The 14,622-nt window shown below is 32.3% G+C and overlaps 3 protein-coding genes across 6 annotated transcripts; 1 reads left to right on the forward strand and 2 right to left on the reverse strand.

Moving 5' to 3' along the window:
- LOC109331357 (protein trichome birefringence-like 13) lies at positions 129-3,891 on the forward strand. The gene is made up of 6 exons (XM_019565781.1): positions 129-616; positions 793-973; positions 1,705-1,845; positions 2,248-2,368; positions 3,189-3,323; positions 3,481-3,891. The coding sequence occupies exons 1-6, from the start codon at positions 214-216 to the stop codon at positions 3,742-3,744; spliced, it is 1,245 nt and encodes a 414-aa protein (XP_019421326.1). The 5' UTR covers positions 129-213; the 3' UTR covers positions 3,745-3,891.
- Positions 4,479-8,124, reverse strand: LOC109330559 (putative branched-chain-amino-acid aminotransferase 7). 4 transcript variants are annotated; one of them, XM_019564792.1, is made up of 10 exons: positions 8,018-8,124; positions 7,051-7,120; positions 6,716-6,893; positions 6,320-6,496; positions 6,077-6,214; positions 5,892-5,987; positions 5,539-5,655; positions 5,109-5,204; positions 4,873-4,985; positions 4,479-4,726 (listed from the first exon to the last, which is right to left on the reverse strand). In XM_019564792.1, the coding sequence occupies exons 2-10, from the start codon at positions 7,095-7,097 to the stop codon at positions 4,612-4,614; spliced, it is 1,077 nt and encodes a 358-aa protein (XP_019420337.1). In that variant the 5' UTR covers positions 7,098-7,120; positions 8,018-8,124; the 3' UTR covers positions 4,479-4,611. The 4 variants fall into 4 exon arrangements, with proteins under 4 accessions (XP_019420337.1, XP_019420335.1, XP_019420336.1 ...); XM_019564790.1 differs by having other exon boundaries at positions 6,716-6,896; XM_019564791.1 differs by having other exon boundaries at positions 6,716-6,896; positions 7,051-7,117; positions 8,018-8,111.
- On the reverse strand, positions 10,603-14,120 carry LOC109330814 (branched-chain-amino-acid aminotransferase 6-like; the record flags this gene model as incomplete). The annotated part of the gene is made up of 9 exons (XM_019565091.1): positions 10,603-10,698; positions 10,957-11,062; positions 11,144-11,256; positions 11,534-11,629; positions 12,028-12,144; positions 12,317-12,412; positions 12,803-12,934; positions 13,039-13,215; positions 13,935-14,120. Coding segments are annotated over 9 exons (1,119 nt in total), but the record flags the coding sequence as incomplete, so codon positions are not given.

Consider the following 14,622-nt stretch of genomic DNA (forward strand, 5'->3'; position numbering starts at 1 on the left):
GTGTATTGTATTTTTTAAATGTGTGTTGCTTCTCTCACTCCTAACTGTATAAAAAACTTTGGGGTGGATAGATTTTAAACTTTTTGCTAATCCTAAACAAACAGCACTTAATGAATCTATAGCTAATGATGAACACACTATGAAGTAGTAAACTATAAAATCAACATTTGTTCAGTACAACATTATCACTCGTGCATCATTGATCTATCAACAATGGCTATGGCTACAACCACAAGGGAATGGAACCAACAAAACACAAAGAAAATCCCTTTATTCCCCCTTCTCTCTCTTCTCTTCTTCACTTCCATCTTCATCCTTCTATCTCAGTTCAGAAACACCATTACTACTACACCTTCATCTTCCCATTCCCCCCTTCACACTTTCCAATCTCACCACGCTTCCTGCGACTACTCCAATGGAAAATGGATCCACCATAGCGCGAAGACTCTGAGGTATGATAATACCTGTAAGGAGATCTTCAAGGGATGGAACTGCATCTCTGGAAACAAATCAAACGCTCTTGAACTCGCCATGTGGCGCTGGAAACCCAATGGATGCGATCTCCCTCAGTTTGACCCAATTGGGTTTCTTCATAATTACAGAGACACCAGCATTGGTATTAGCGTTTCTTTCATTGTTGTGTCTTTGGGTTATGCAAAGTTGTGTGCTTTTTGGCATTCTGAATAATGGGCGTTCTTTTGTTTTTGTTTTTTGTTTTATTATGTGAAGTTGTGTGTGTGTTTTTTGTTTGTTTTGTTTGGGATTGTTAATGATGGGTATTGAGCACTACAGGGTTTGTTGGGGATTCGTTGAATAGGAACATGTTTGTGTCTCTTTACTGCACTCTGAAGAGTGTCTCTAATGGACAAGTGAAGAAGTGGCGACCGGCTGGTGCTGACCGTGGTTTTACTTTTCTAGATTACAACCTCACCATTGCATATCACCGTACCAATCTTCTCGCAAGTTATGGTAGGTAAGCTTGTGGTTTTTGTCATTCTTATACTGTGTAAACTATAGTGTGGTTTTGCTTGAGTAGTCACCCTTCTCTGCTGCTGTTACATGTTCCACAAATTGCATTTTTTTTTTATCGTATAACAAATTTATGATTTTGTACCACCACGTATATATGTAGTTTAGAGTTGTGTAAATATGTTTGTTGAGATGTCACGGTTTTCATTGTCTTCTGCAATGATGCATGGGCACTCTGAAATGGTTTTTGTATCTGGTATTGGTACTGGTACTTATCGGGCACACATGGGTCCTTATCAAGTACTAACTTGATGAATAGATACCCAATATCACTCAAATGCAAGTCAGCGTTCCATTCAAAATACTAGGTTTGTTGCTACTTCTAATTTGCGATTTGATGAAACAAGCTACTACTTTGCTCCTTTCAAATCATGTATCTTCATTATATATTTTTGCTTGATTGAAATACTTTGTGGAGTTATGCTGAAAAGTTATAGTTAGCAATTATGAATGTTGTATTTGTCTTACGATTTAATCACTCTATTGTTTTATGTTTTAATATTTCTGTATGACTTATCCTGCTGTACTCATACCGTAGTTTGTAGAAAACTTGTATCTTGTATTAGTATCCTTACTCATTCCTGTATCCATGCAACTTAGGTCTAATGCTATTTTTAGACTATAAGGTGTTGTTTGTTGCACATTTTAACTATTCTTCTTTCTCATTTGATACAGATGGTCAGCTAATGACAATGGTGGTGCTTTAGAAACTCTTGGATTCAGAGAAGGATATAGAGTCGATGTTGATGTTCCAGACAAAACATGGGTCCAAGCGCCAAGTTACCACGATATTCTAATTTTGAACACTGGGCACTGGTAATATTTTATGATGTTTCTATATTCTTTCAATTGGTCCTGTCTTTAGCTACTTTCCGTTCTAGTTCTTAATGTTAGAAATTACAATAGTTGAATTAGTGAGGCCAAAGTAACCGATTCTGTATCCTGGGATTTTGTTGTATTGGAATGTCTTCTAATCAATGCATTGAGTTTTATTTCCACAAAAGTCACTTAGCTGAAGTGGTATTTTCCCTTGTTTGAGTTGAACTGATGTCAGAGTTGTTCTTTGACAAATTGAGAAAACATTTGTTTGTTGCATTTTTGTCTTTTGTTGTGTGCTCCCCATTTTCCTCTGTTTATGCTGATTTTGTAGTTGTTCTATGAAAATGTCTACAATATTTTAATTTAGTTTGGCTGTTTCTTTTTGGTTCACATAAATAGGTGGTGGGCCCCTGCAAAATTTGACCCCGTAAAGTCACCGATGTTATTCTTCAAGAAGGGTGAGCCTGTAATCCCTCTATTATCTCCTGAACGAGGCCTGGATATGGTTTTGGAGCACATGGTAATGCCTTTACTACTTTCTGTTTCTTTTTAGTGGAAGGAAATGTGGAATTATGTAATGTAACCAATAGTTCTTATGTTAAGCTGATACAGTATGAAATAGTTACCAAGGGCAAGGTGTCGTGTTAATTGGCCCATTAGTCTTTTTTTTGCTTCTGCTGAATTTTGTAACCAAGTTCCACAATGCTTGTCCCTAGCAATATATGGAAGTATCAAAAAGCAAATACTGCATATCAATGAGCTAAGTTTATAAGAGATAAGATGAGTATGAGGTTTATGGATTGAGCTGTTCTTAGTTGTTTGATGGGGAGTTGCTTTCCTCGTTGACAGGGCTAGAAATTCTTATATGGGTCCTAGTTATCCAATTTTAATAAAAAAAATAAAACTTGTGGCCATTGATTCTCTTTTTGTAAGTGGTAGAGATTTGCCTGCCCAACAGATTTCCTGAGTTTTCGAGTTTTTTCATGACATGAAACAACTCAAAGCATGAGTCTAGCTTATTGATACCTTCCTACTTGATTTAAGTATAAACATAGCTAGAACATATTTGTAGATAACCTCTATTGTTTGAATAATAAAAAGAAACTTTTTCAGTGTTATTCCAAAGGGAAGTTTTCCATTTTGTATTTTCTTGTATTTTTATTTTGGGATGCCGTAGACAGTGTACATAGTAAATCTTCTTACTGCAAGAGGGTTTCTGAGGGTCAATCTATTTTTTCAATATAAGCATCAATGCTTGTGAATCATGTCCTGCACCAGTATAAAAACTTTATAAGTATGTGGTTGGTCTGCATGTTTTGATAAGAGTGATTTGTTTACAGATCCCATATGTAGAGGAAAGAGCACGACCAGGTGCAATCAAATTTTTTCGCACTCAATCACCGAGACATTTCGAAGGGGGCGACTGGGATCAAGGTGGTTCCTGTCAAAGGCATCAACCATTATTGACTGAGGAGGTAGGTCCATTTATTTCTTTTTTAAGCTTTGTTGTGACTAGAATTATCATCTATTGAAGTGTGTTTCTTCCATGTTCTCATTGCACTTACCTTGAGTACCATTGTTTTTGCTACATTATTAAGTAAGCTGATCTTGGAAGTTGTTTTTCCCTTTCAGGTAGAAGAACTCTTCTCTGTGAAGAATAATGGGACAAATGTGGAGGTTCGACTGGTCAATGAACACCTCTATAAGGCTCTTGAGGGGTCTGGTTTCATTATTCTGGACGTCACGCACTTGAGTGAGTTTCGGGCTGATGCACACCCAGGTAAAGCTGGAGGCAAAAGACATGATGATTGCATGCACTGGTGTTTGCCAGGAATTACAGATACCTGGAATGACTTGTTCATAGAGCATCTGAATAACATCAAGGGCAGAAGTTGATAAAGTAGTTTTTTATATTTGATTGAAAGGAAAAAAATAATCACTGTCCATATCTTTGATTAGTTGCGAACTTGTGATTGGTTGATTTTATGAGTATCTTCTATCATTTGTGTTTTTGAAAACTATTCATGTAAAATACTTCCAAATCTACTAGAACACTCCAGCCCATGGTATCCTCAGTACACCAACAAGAAAATGAGTAATTAAAGGGGAACATAAAAAGTCAGACATTAAGACAAACAAAAAATGAAAAATCTTTTTCTCTATGAGAAAATGATTAATTAAAGGGTTGTTTACGTTGTTTTCTGAAAGGTTGTAGATACTGCAGTTCTTGTGCAGACAGTTGCATTCCTCTGGTATTATTTGAGTGCTTGTTTTTAATGTTTCATGACAAACGAGCACAATTAACCTTTTTTATGATACCTGAATCTAGCCTGTGTTTTGCAACATATCATCACTTCTTCCTTATTTTGCTTGTTCATAGAGCTTCTTGATATACTCATTAACTACAACACGGTTTCATAGGATGGAATAAGAGTTATCTGTCATCTAAAACATGTAACGACAACTTTTTCTTATAGTTCTTTTTATTAATTGTTAGAAATTATTTCTATAGGTGTTGAGTTTTCCATTTTTTCATATGGTTTCATCCATTTCCAGTTGAGCTCTGTTTAAAATCAATTAATTTGCATAAGATGGTGTTAGAAATTATTAGAAACTTTTAAGAATTATCCATGAAAAGAAGGTAAAAATGAGATTATAAAAATTGAGTACTTTCCTCTTACATTGCATAACTTGATAGAAAAAATTCTCTTAATCAAGCAGTACTAATTTATTTAGAAGAAAGAACAAGGTGAAGCTCATTGCTCAATCTACTAGGACAGTCCAGCCTTTGGTGTCATCAATACACCCTGTTTGAATTCCAAGCAGAGTTTTGCGCAGTTTTTGTGACAATGTTTCAGGTCCTGTTTTGTATTGAGTTCTGCATTGCCAATGTTAACAATTAATTAGCATGATCATTATGTACAATATATTTTCAAAAAAAATAAGTAAAAGTGAGTTTAACATAAAGGGGAACATAACATTGAAGGGTTACAGAAAATGATTTAATCACATGGCTATATATACCTTGTTTTCTGAAATGTTATGGATGCAACAGAGTTTACAACAACTGCAGTTCCTGTGCAGAACACTTCATCAGCATCTAACATTTCCTCAACTGACACAGCACGTTCCATGACCTGAATATTATTCAAGTAATGATTTTATAATGAAAACCCATAAGCTGAAATACTTTTTTGTTGGTTAACCACCGAGTTCGAAAAATCGAATTACATGTCAAAAATTTAAGGAAGATTAAAAACCTCATAACCCAAATCAGTGGCAATGTCAATGATGGTTTTTCTTGTGATGCCAGGAAGGATGGTTCCATCTATTGCTGGAGTGCAGATAGCATTGCCCTTCACAAAATCAATACATATATGGATTAAAAATTCAGACAAATTTTTGCTTAGACAATAAAATTTCTACACAGTATAAACATAAAGTATGTTAACAGTGATAACACTTCATGAGTTTAAAATCTATGCACTGACTGTGTAAAGTTTTTTACACTATCAGCACATCATTTACCATTGATTTATATTAATTTTGTTTGAGAGTCAATGGTGGTTAACAAATCAATGGTGAATGATTGCTGACAGTGTAAAAAACCCTTAGATTGTTAGAGTGTTTGCGTATACAAATTAAATTCATACTTTATAGGTGTAAATGAAAGTAAGGTTGTTATTTTACCTTCACAACAAATACATTGCTTGAAGAAGCCTCCTCAATATGTTTTCCAGTTGCTGCATCCAAGAATAAGACATCAGAGAATCCATTGGCCTTTGCCTCAGTAGTTGCTGAATAAACCTACAGCACAATATAAAGTGATAACAAGAGCAAAATTAATTTAATGTAGCATACAAATACAGTATAAGATCTATGATTTGATCTAACAATAAGTAATCATGCATCTTGGAGAAAACTTGGACCAAAGTTTTATCAATTTTATCCTATATCACAATAAGTCCAAAATTTCACTACCATAGAAAAATATATCCAAGCTGAAGAAAACTGATTAAATGGTATAGCTATGTTATGCTTACTGGGGCATAATTTGTGACACTCTTGATCCCTCCTGTCCCACCAGTGCCAGATATTGCTCTATAGAGTTTATCCTCAACTTTAAAGTTTAGTGGACCCTGTAATAAAAATGAAATTCGTATTGACTATTGAATATGAAATATTAAACTTTTTTTCCTTTTAGTCAAGAGACTGAAGACTAACTAACCTTGTCCTTGTGGTAACTACCAACAGGAGAACAATAAATAATGAATGTGTACTCAGGTGCTGGTGCTAAGCCTAACAATGCTCCTGTTCCCATGAGCAATGGCCTAATATACAATGACCCTTTACCATGGGGAGGCACCTGTTTCAATTTTCAAGCTCAAATTGTTGCAACTTGTGCTCTTATGCATGATATTAACAAGAGGGAAAAAAAGACCATAGAAAAGAAATGGATAGCAAGAAATACCCAACGTTTGTTGGCAATAACTATCTCTTTGACAGCATTAACAAACTGCTCAATGGATGGAGATGGCATACACATTCTGTCTGCACCTGTCTTCATGCGTTTAGAATTCTCTTCAGGTCTAAACAGAAGTATATGCCCATTTTCAGTCCTATATGCCTTTAGACCCTCAAAGAGTCCCTAAACACAACCATCAAAAGGAAAAGTTACTTACATGTAAAAAATACAAATCCACATAGACCCAATTTGTTAAAGTTAGAGTTCATTAATAAAGGAAGAAAAAGAAAGTGTACATACAAAATCTTTAAAAGTAAGGGAGTAGTTTGTATAAGTAACAATAATTATATAAGAAATGAACTTTTGTGTATGTGTTGCACACTTGCAATGTGGTTTTTTAACCTGTCCATAATTTAAGATCCCAGCTGAAGGGCTAAGCTCAATGTTGCCAAAGGGAATGAGGGTTCCTTGTGAAAACTTTTCTCCATTTGCACATTTCATGACATACATGTAATCTGTTGGAACTAGACTGAATCCAAGTTCATCCCAATTGATGTCAGCATAGTTTTCATCAGCAGCACTGCTTTTTCAGACAGAAGTTTTTGATCAAAATCAGGAATATCACTGTTAAAAACAAAAGTAAATGTACAAAGAAAAACCAAGTTTATGTATTTATTACTTTGGATTGTACTCAGAATTTTGAACATAATGGTAAGTTTTTGTTTGTTATATTGTACCTGTTAGACCCATCTCCATTGTTTCCTAAAATAGAAGGGGGAGCCATTGTTGTGAAGTGGGATCTTTCTGCTGAAATACAAAGTCATGTTAGTTGGTGCAAAACTGAGACTTTATGGCTTATTCATTTCTAAGACATTTGCCCTATAGTATACAAAATACATAAATATATTACTTGTCCTCAACGACATCTCATTCCTTGTCCACATCTCATTCCCTGCCCACATCTCATTCCCTGCCCACATCTCATTCCCTGCCCACATCTCATTCCCTGCCCACATCTCATTCCCTGCCCACATCTCATTCCCTGCCCCGGACCAATGATTTTTACTTTTTGTTACTTTTTTGTGTGTATGTGATTGGCCCGAGATAGGAAATGAGACACGACTGGGGACAAAACAGGTGATCTCTGTCTTACAAAATACATAAAATGTCACACAATATTTTCATGATCTAACAGTACTTAAATATCAAATAAAATGAGACTCACAAAACTCTAACTTGATGAGAGGATGAGATTTAATAACTGTAGGCAGTCTTACCCCTTAAAACGTAAATGTGATTAACCAACTTTTACAGCACCAAACGAGTGATGTGTTCGTGTTCTTGGATTAAAGTTAAGAGCTTTTCTTCATTTTATAAACCACCATTTTAAATGAGTTAGGATTTACATAGAACGAATCGCATATCAACATAGGATTCCAGCATTGGAATCCAATCATACAATTATTATGTGTACATAATCAATCAACCAAACAAATCCCGTTAGCACTAAAATCATAACTTTGTTGTCTTGTTCTATTATTCATTTGACATAGTTTCTCACTAAGTTACATTTATTGCATAAAAACATATGACATACAAACAAATCTTTCACTATGATTTTCTGAACATGCATTTGCAAATAACGTTCCATGCATAATGAAAACACACACACAAAATTAAGAAAAATGAAATAGGCATGGATACCTCAAACTTATACTACGTAGGATCTTTGATATTGGGGTAGTAATAGTGAAGACAAAAAGTATATATTTAGGTTTGAAACTATGAATGGTGAATCGGTGAAGGGCTTTTATATTGGTTAGGAATAGGAACTGTAGAAACTGAACAAAGCACGTGCTTCCTTCTATAATATTTATTTACCAATTTGAATTTGTTTCTGTTGCTGAACCGAATCTGTCAGGGTCGTGTCGGTTTATGAGTTCGATTCAAGAGGAAAACAAAATCTTGTATATTTCAGTTCCAAAGGAATATTTTGTTTTGAAAAAAAAAAATGGTGTTTTTTTTGTGTGTTATTAATTATTAACTTTTATGGATGATACATTACTATACTAATATCTATTAACAATATAATAAAAAAAACTCATTCATGCCATATGTCATATCCTCCTCACATGTTTTCCCTTAATGCCACATGTCACATCCTCTTCACCTTTTCTCATCTTAAAATGTTCTAAGTTATTAAAAAATAAAAATAAAAACTCATTCATGTTATTACTATGTACCTTCCCACACTATCCTTACTTTTTATATATTTTATATGTTAATAATTTAATATTAATTAGCGATTGATCTATGTTGCTACTCCACCAAAATTGAGTGTTTACCGTACCTATGTTTTGTTATGTTAAAATCTAATAGATATTGAGTATTAGAGCATTAGATGAGATTGAAATCATTTTTCACATCCAAACTATTTCTTTACACTAATCTATGTATATTATTTAACGTTTACTATTAATCTAAGAATAATTGCATTGTTACACCTCATCAAAGTTTTGTAACATTTTTGCAATTGAATTTTAATATTTCAGATTCTTCGAATTTTAATTTTTCTCTATTATAATTGAAAAATTAAATTCTAAATTGAAGTTTTTTATAACTTTTAAATATATTTTTAATAAAAAAAATCATTTAGTATAATGATTTGATTTCCATTTTTTCATTAAAAAAAATGTATTTAAAATTGAAAAAATCATTTCATTTTCTATAAATTTTAAAATATTTATTTTAGTAAAAATAATATGGTATCATGTTTCAGATTTCACTTTGTTATTTCCATTAGAAAATTCAAATTAAAAATTGTCATTTCTTTTTCTTATGTGATTAAATATGCAAATACACAGGTAAGACGTATATTCTTAATAATGTGAATGTATAAGTAACATGTGTATTTTAACTATGCGAATGCATGAGTAACATGCATTTTCTTAGTAATGCGAACGTACAAGTAACATGTGTGTTTTTAGTCATGCGAATGCACGGGTCACATGTGTGTTCTTAACAATACGAATGCACGAGTAACATATGTTTCTTAACCATATAAATGTACATGTAATATGTGTTATTAATCTTGCAACAAAGAAGTATTGCTCTGTGCATCGCTGATGCACGGGTATCTTGCTAGTTTTTTTATAAAAATGATGAATTTGAAATTGAGTAAACTACCTTAACTTTTAAATTAAAATTTTTTTTCTTTAATAAAGAGTGAGATTCTTCTCAGTTACTATAGTCAACAATTATGTTTTTTATTATATTTTTGAGGATAAAAATGTTATAATAATATAAATTAAAAGGATAAAAGTGTCTTACTTTTTAATTTTTTTATATATTTTTATCTAATTGACATTTTTATTAACGGAGAGGTGTTGGCTAGTCACTAACACCCTTTGTATTGTTATCATAATAAAAGGCTGCTTTTCATTTTTTCCTTTTTGGTACAAGCTAAGTTTCATAATTCATAATCTATTTTTATCTTGCAAAACACAAGTCCATATTAATCACACAACCATATTTATTTTATTGGACCATAAGATATTTATATGAGTGCAATATGTATATTGTTATTGTAAAGATTTATGCATAGTCATTATATCATTTATTTGAATTAATTCTACTAAAGAGTCAATAATAATTAAATATCGATAATGTATTAACAATGTATAAAATTTATACATTTTTTCTATATTTATATCTATATTCACTTTATTTTAACTTGCATACAACTAATAAAGTTCACCAAGAGTTAATTAGTTAATAAATTTTGTATGAACACTATGCCTGTTGAATATAAGCAATGTTCATTAGTTATTAAATACAAGAAACGCAACAAAAATTGATTGGTGGCTTTGTTAATTATCATATTAGAGCATCAATTCCTATAACATGCATTGAACCAATTTCATGCTTAACATTAAATTCATGGACAAGTGGCATCAAGTCACTTTCGAGCTACTAACATTTATTGGAAGAGGTGGTCACAAACTTCAAAATAGATTAGTTTCTTACTAAAAAAGAAGGTAAGAAATATCTTTAATAGTAACAAAAAAATATTCTATGAGAAAAATACCAATACACAAAAGATTTGGGTTTTTTTTGTCTGTTTTTGTTTCTCAAAATTATGTCCCAATTATTTACAAATTCTTCTATTCATAAAATTTTGTTTTATTAAATTATTAAAAGACAACTGATATACTTTTAATATTGACATCAAAATTATAATCAATTACGATAATTAAATTATATTGAGATATATAACTTAGAAATAATTGTCAATCTAATCTTTTGACTAGATTAAAATGAAACAACTTATAAATGTTTTTTTGGAAGTATAAATTGGTGTAGTCATTGAATGTTATTCCCTCCACCTAAACTAGTATTGTTGAGTCAGCATTGTTAGGAATGAGTTTGATACCATAAAACATAAAATCCCAAGATATTAAATTTATGGTACATAAACTTATAAGTTGATTAAGACTTTTGTACTTATTGACACTATTCCAACAAAACTAAAAACAAGAAAAGAAATCTGATGATTTGAGCAAGGAAAAGGTAAGACTTTGGGATATAGGATATGGCCACAGGAACACAAAAACAGAGAGATGAATGCTCATTGCTTAATTTACTTGAACTGTCCATCCCTTTGTGTCTTCAATATGTCCTGTTTGAATTGCAACTAATGTTTCATACAGTTTTTGAGATACTGTCCCTGATCCTGTTCTATATATAGCACTGCATTGTCCAATATTGGCAATTAACATCATCAGTGAATACAAAACATGTTCCACAAGATAGAGAAATAAAGCTACTTACTTAGTTTTGTTATATGTTACAGACAAAACAGGATTAACAACCACAGCAGTTCCAGTGCAGAAAACTTCATCAGCCATTAGCAATTCCTCCACTGGAACAGCACGTTCCTCTACCTGAACATTATTCATTCCACAAAGTTTTCCTATGTTAATATTGAGAAAATTAACATAGAATTGAAATAGATGCAAAAACTAAAACTAATTATGTATGTGACTCTTTCATTAGTAATAGTCCAAGATTTTTTGTCTTAATTTATATCAGACAAGAGCAAGGAGAAACATGAAAAACAACTCTTGAATTGGTTTTTCATTTCAGTGCTGATCTTAGCATGGACAATTTAGTAAGGTAAATAAAACAAATGTCAACATTGACTAAGGGAAAATAAATCACCTTATAGCCCAAATCAATAGCAATATCAATGATGCTTTTTCTTGTAATTCCAGGTAGAATAGATCCTTCTGCTTTTGGAGTTGAGATGGCATTACCCTTCATAACATTAAAATATTGTTGAGTTGATAAAAAACATCATGGCTGTTCTAATTCATATATATCATCACGTGTGCATAAATTCTGCATTTCTTGTGCAATAAGCTTAAACTACAGCAAAAACAGGTTTCCACTTTAATTTGAAAGGGATTGTCTAATGAATGTCCTGTAATGAATAAAAAATGATAAATTATTAAATAAAAAAGTAAAACATTTGATTAATGGGAAACTTAAAAAGTGTAGCTTTTCATATAGTACTTATATTTTTAATCCTTAACAAGTATGATCAAAATGTAATGTTAAAAGATGTAGGTATATTTCAATGGTTACTTAGTGTCCTGCATTGATAAAGCTATATTTACAAGAGAAAGAAAGAATGGCTGCTTGCCTGCTTGTACCTTCACAACAAAGATGTTACAAGAAGAAACTTCTTCAATAAATTTCCCTGTTGCTGCATCCAAGTATAAGACATCAGAGAATCCTTCAGCTCTTGCAGAAATCCCTGCTTTATAAGTCTACAGCATCAAAATGTAGAGCATATTTAACACACTTTGAAATTGTGATGCACCATAATCCTTATATTCTACATATAAAGTTATCTGTGAAAAAATATTAAAAATATGCTTGCAACTTGATATCAACTTATCACATGTATGAATGATTAAATGATAAGATTGTCATGCTTACAGGGGAATAGTTGGTGATACTCTTGATCCCTCCAGTTCCTCCAATGCCAGGAATCGCGCGATGGAGCTCATCCTTAACAACCAATTTTAGTGGACCCTGTCGTGTTAGTTGTAATGAGTAAGGGAAAAGAGAAAACTTGTAGCTGTTGTGAAAAAAACAACAACCAAGTATTTATCCCACTAGATGAGATCAGCTATATGAATGAAACGACATCATAATGTTCTATCATAAATCAAAAGTGGGTAAGATTCCCTTAGGAACTCACATTATGACCCAGCCACGCTCAATGCATGTGGCTTGGCTTGGCGCATCACCTAGCTTGTGACGTGTCAGGCTTGGTGCATGGCCTCATATTTATTGACAAATGCATTGATCTCTAAGTCTTTCATTCATTGTCATATTCACTATGATTTTTCTTGGTTTCTCTCTTCCTCCAGGAATTAGAGTTTATTAGTGAGATGTAAAAAGCAAAGTTCAAAATCTCACGCTATGGTAACTTTTGACAGGAGTTGTATATATGAGTAATGTGTATTCATGAGCTGGAGCCAAGCCTAAAACACTTCCAGTTCCCATAAGCAATGGCCTAATATAAAGTGACCCTTGTCCTACAGGAGGCACCTATATTAAAATTGAACCACAAACTTGTTTAGGCCAGAGTGTAAATATACATAAAAATGGAAAAAATGGAAAAAATGTAAAAGTTTTAGTTAGATAGTGGGTACCCAACGTTTGTTGGCAAGGACAGTTTGGTTTATTGCATTAACAAATTGCTCAATGGATGGAGATGGCATACACATTCTCTCTGCTCCTATCTTTATACGCTGAGCATTCTCTTCTGGTCGAAATAGTAATATACGCATATCTTCAGTTCTATATGCCTTTAGCCCTTCAAGTACTCCCTATTTATATTCATGTAATATATGCAGTTTAGATTTTAGACATGCATAATAATATTTGCAAATATTCTTAGGTGCTTTCTGATGAAGTTCAACTTGTTTTCTATTGTTTTTGTGACATTAGTTTCATGAAGGATGATTGTCTTTCACTTTAACCAAAAAATTTAGGGAAGAGTGCATAAGCCCCTCTAAATTTTATGCATGTTTATAAGTATTTATCATGTAATATCTTTTCTTTCTAATCATTCTTTCAACTTCTTTCTTAGTTGGTGAAACAAAACAACAGTAGGGCAAACTTTAAAATACAAATTGACTAATAAGGAGATAAAAAGTGGATTTCAGAGTTAAAATGGTTAATGCATAATATTAGTATATATAAAAAAAATATAATAATCTAAGAGAGGTTTTCATTGTAATTGATTTAACATTATCTTTAAAGTGTTTCAGAAATAATTAGGAAGAAGAAGTAGTTCATAATAACTATTTATAAAAAGCATAAAATTAAGGGTGTTTCATATACTTTTCCAATAATTTTATGCTATGTAGTTGATGCATCACACATTCGAACAAGACAATACTTGTTCTTGGAGGACATATTATCACGACATATTGCAAAACTTACATAAATTATCTCTATGTTGTTTTATATGTCTTGTTCTGTTTTATTTCAGAATTGAAATGAGGCTAGTAAGGTACCAAAGGAAAGATTTTGTCCTTCTAACCTGGCCATAATTTAGAATTCCAGCAGAAGGAGTGAGCTCTATATTTCCATAAGGAATGAGGGTTCCATCACAAAACTTTTCTCCTTTTGAGCATTTCATCACATACATGAAATCAGTTGGAACTATACCAAATCCAATTTCGTCCCAGTTGATGTCTTTGTATCTCTCACAAGCAACACTGTTTTTTCAAAAAAGTGGGAAGAACAAACTCGTGCTTAGGAGATTATACTTTATAAAAAAATAAAATACTAAATAACCAGAATTTATTTTGATAGTAGTTTTGCTAGAATGATTTAGTATAGTTTTTAAACTTAGGATGAATAAATTATTGTTACTTGATTTGCTCATGAACCAAATGAAGTAGTCATGCTAGTTTAACGTTCAACCTAAGTAAAATTTTATCAATACAAATAGATAAAGCCTGGTTATGAGGATGGAGTAACTTTAAATTGCCTATTTTATCATTTATATTGTCTAATATCAACTTTTCTAATTGAATTCAAGAAATTATAAAAAATGTGTAATCAAATTGTGAAACAACTAGAGTTGAAAATAAATGATTTGAATAGAATATCTCCCTCCAGGTTGGTATAAATGTAATGTGAATAGTGGCAAATGGTTATTTGACTTCTCCAAAAACCAAGGTACATATTCTGTTTTATTGGTATAATTATGGGGTATCTATTCT

This window comes from Lupinus angustifolius, chromosome LG17 (assembly GCF_001865875.1).
Source record: "Lupinus angustifolius cultivar Tanjil chromosome LG17, LupAngTanjil_v1.0, whole genome shotgun sequence".
NCBI lineage: Eukaryota > Viridiplantae > Streptophyta > Magnoliopsida > Fabales > Fabaceae > Lupinus > Lupinus angustifolius.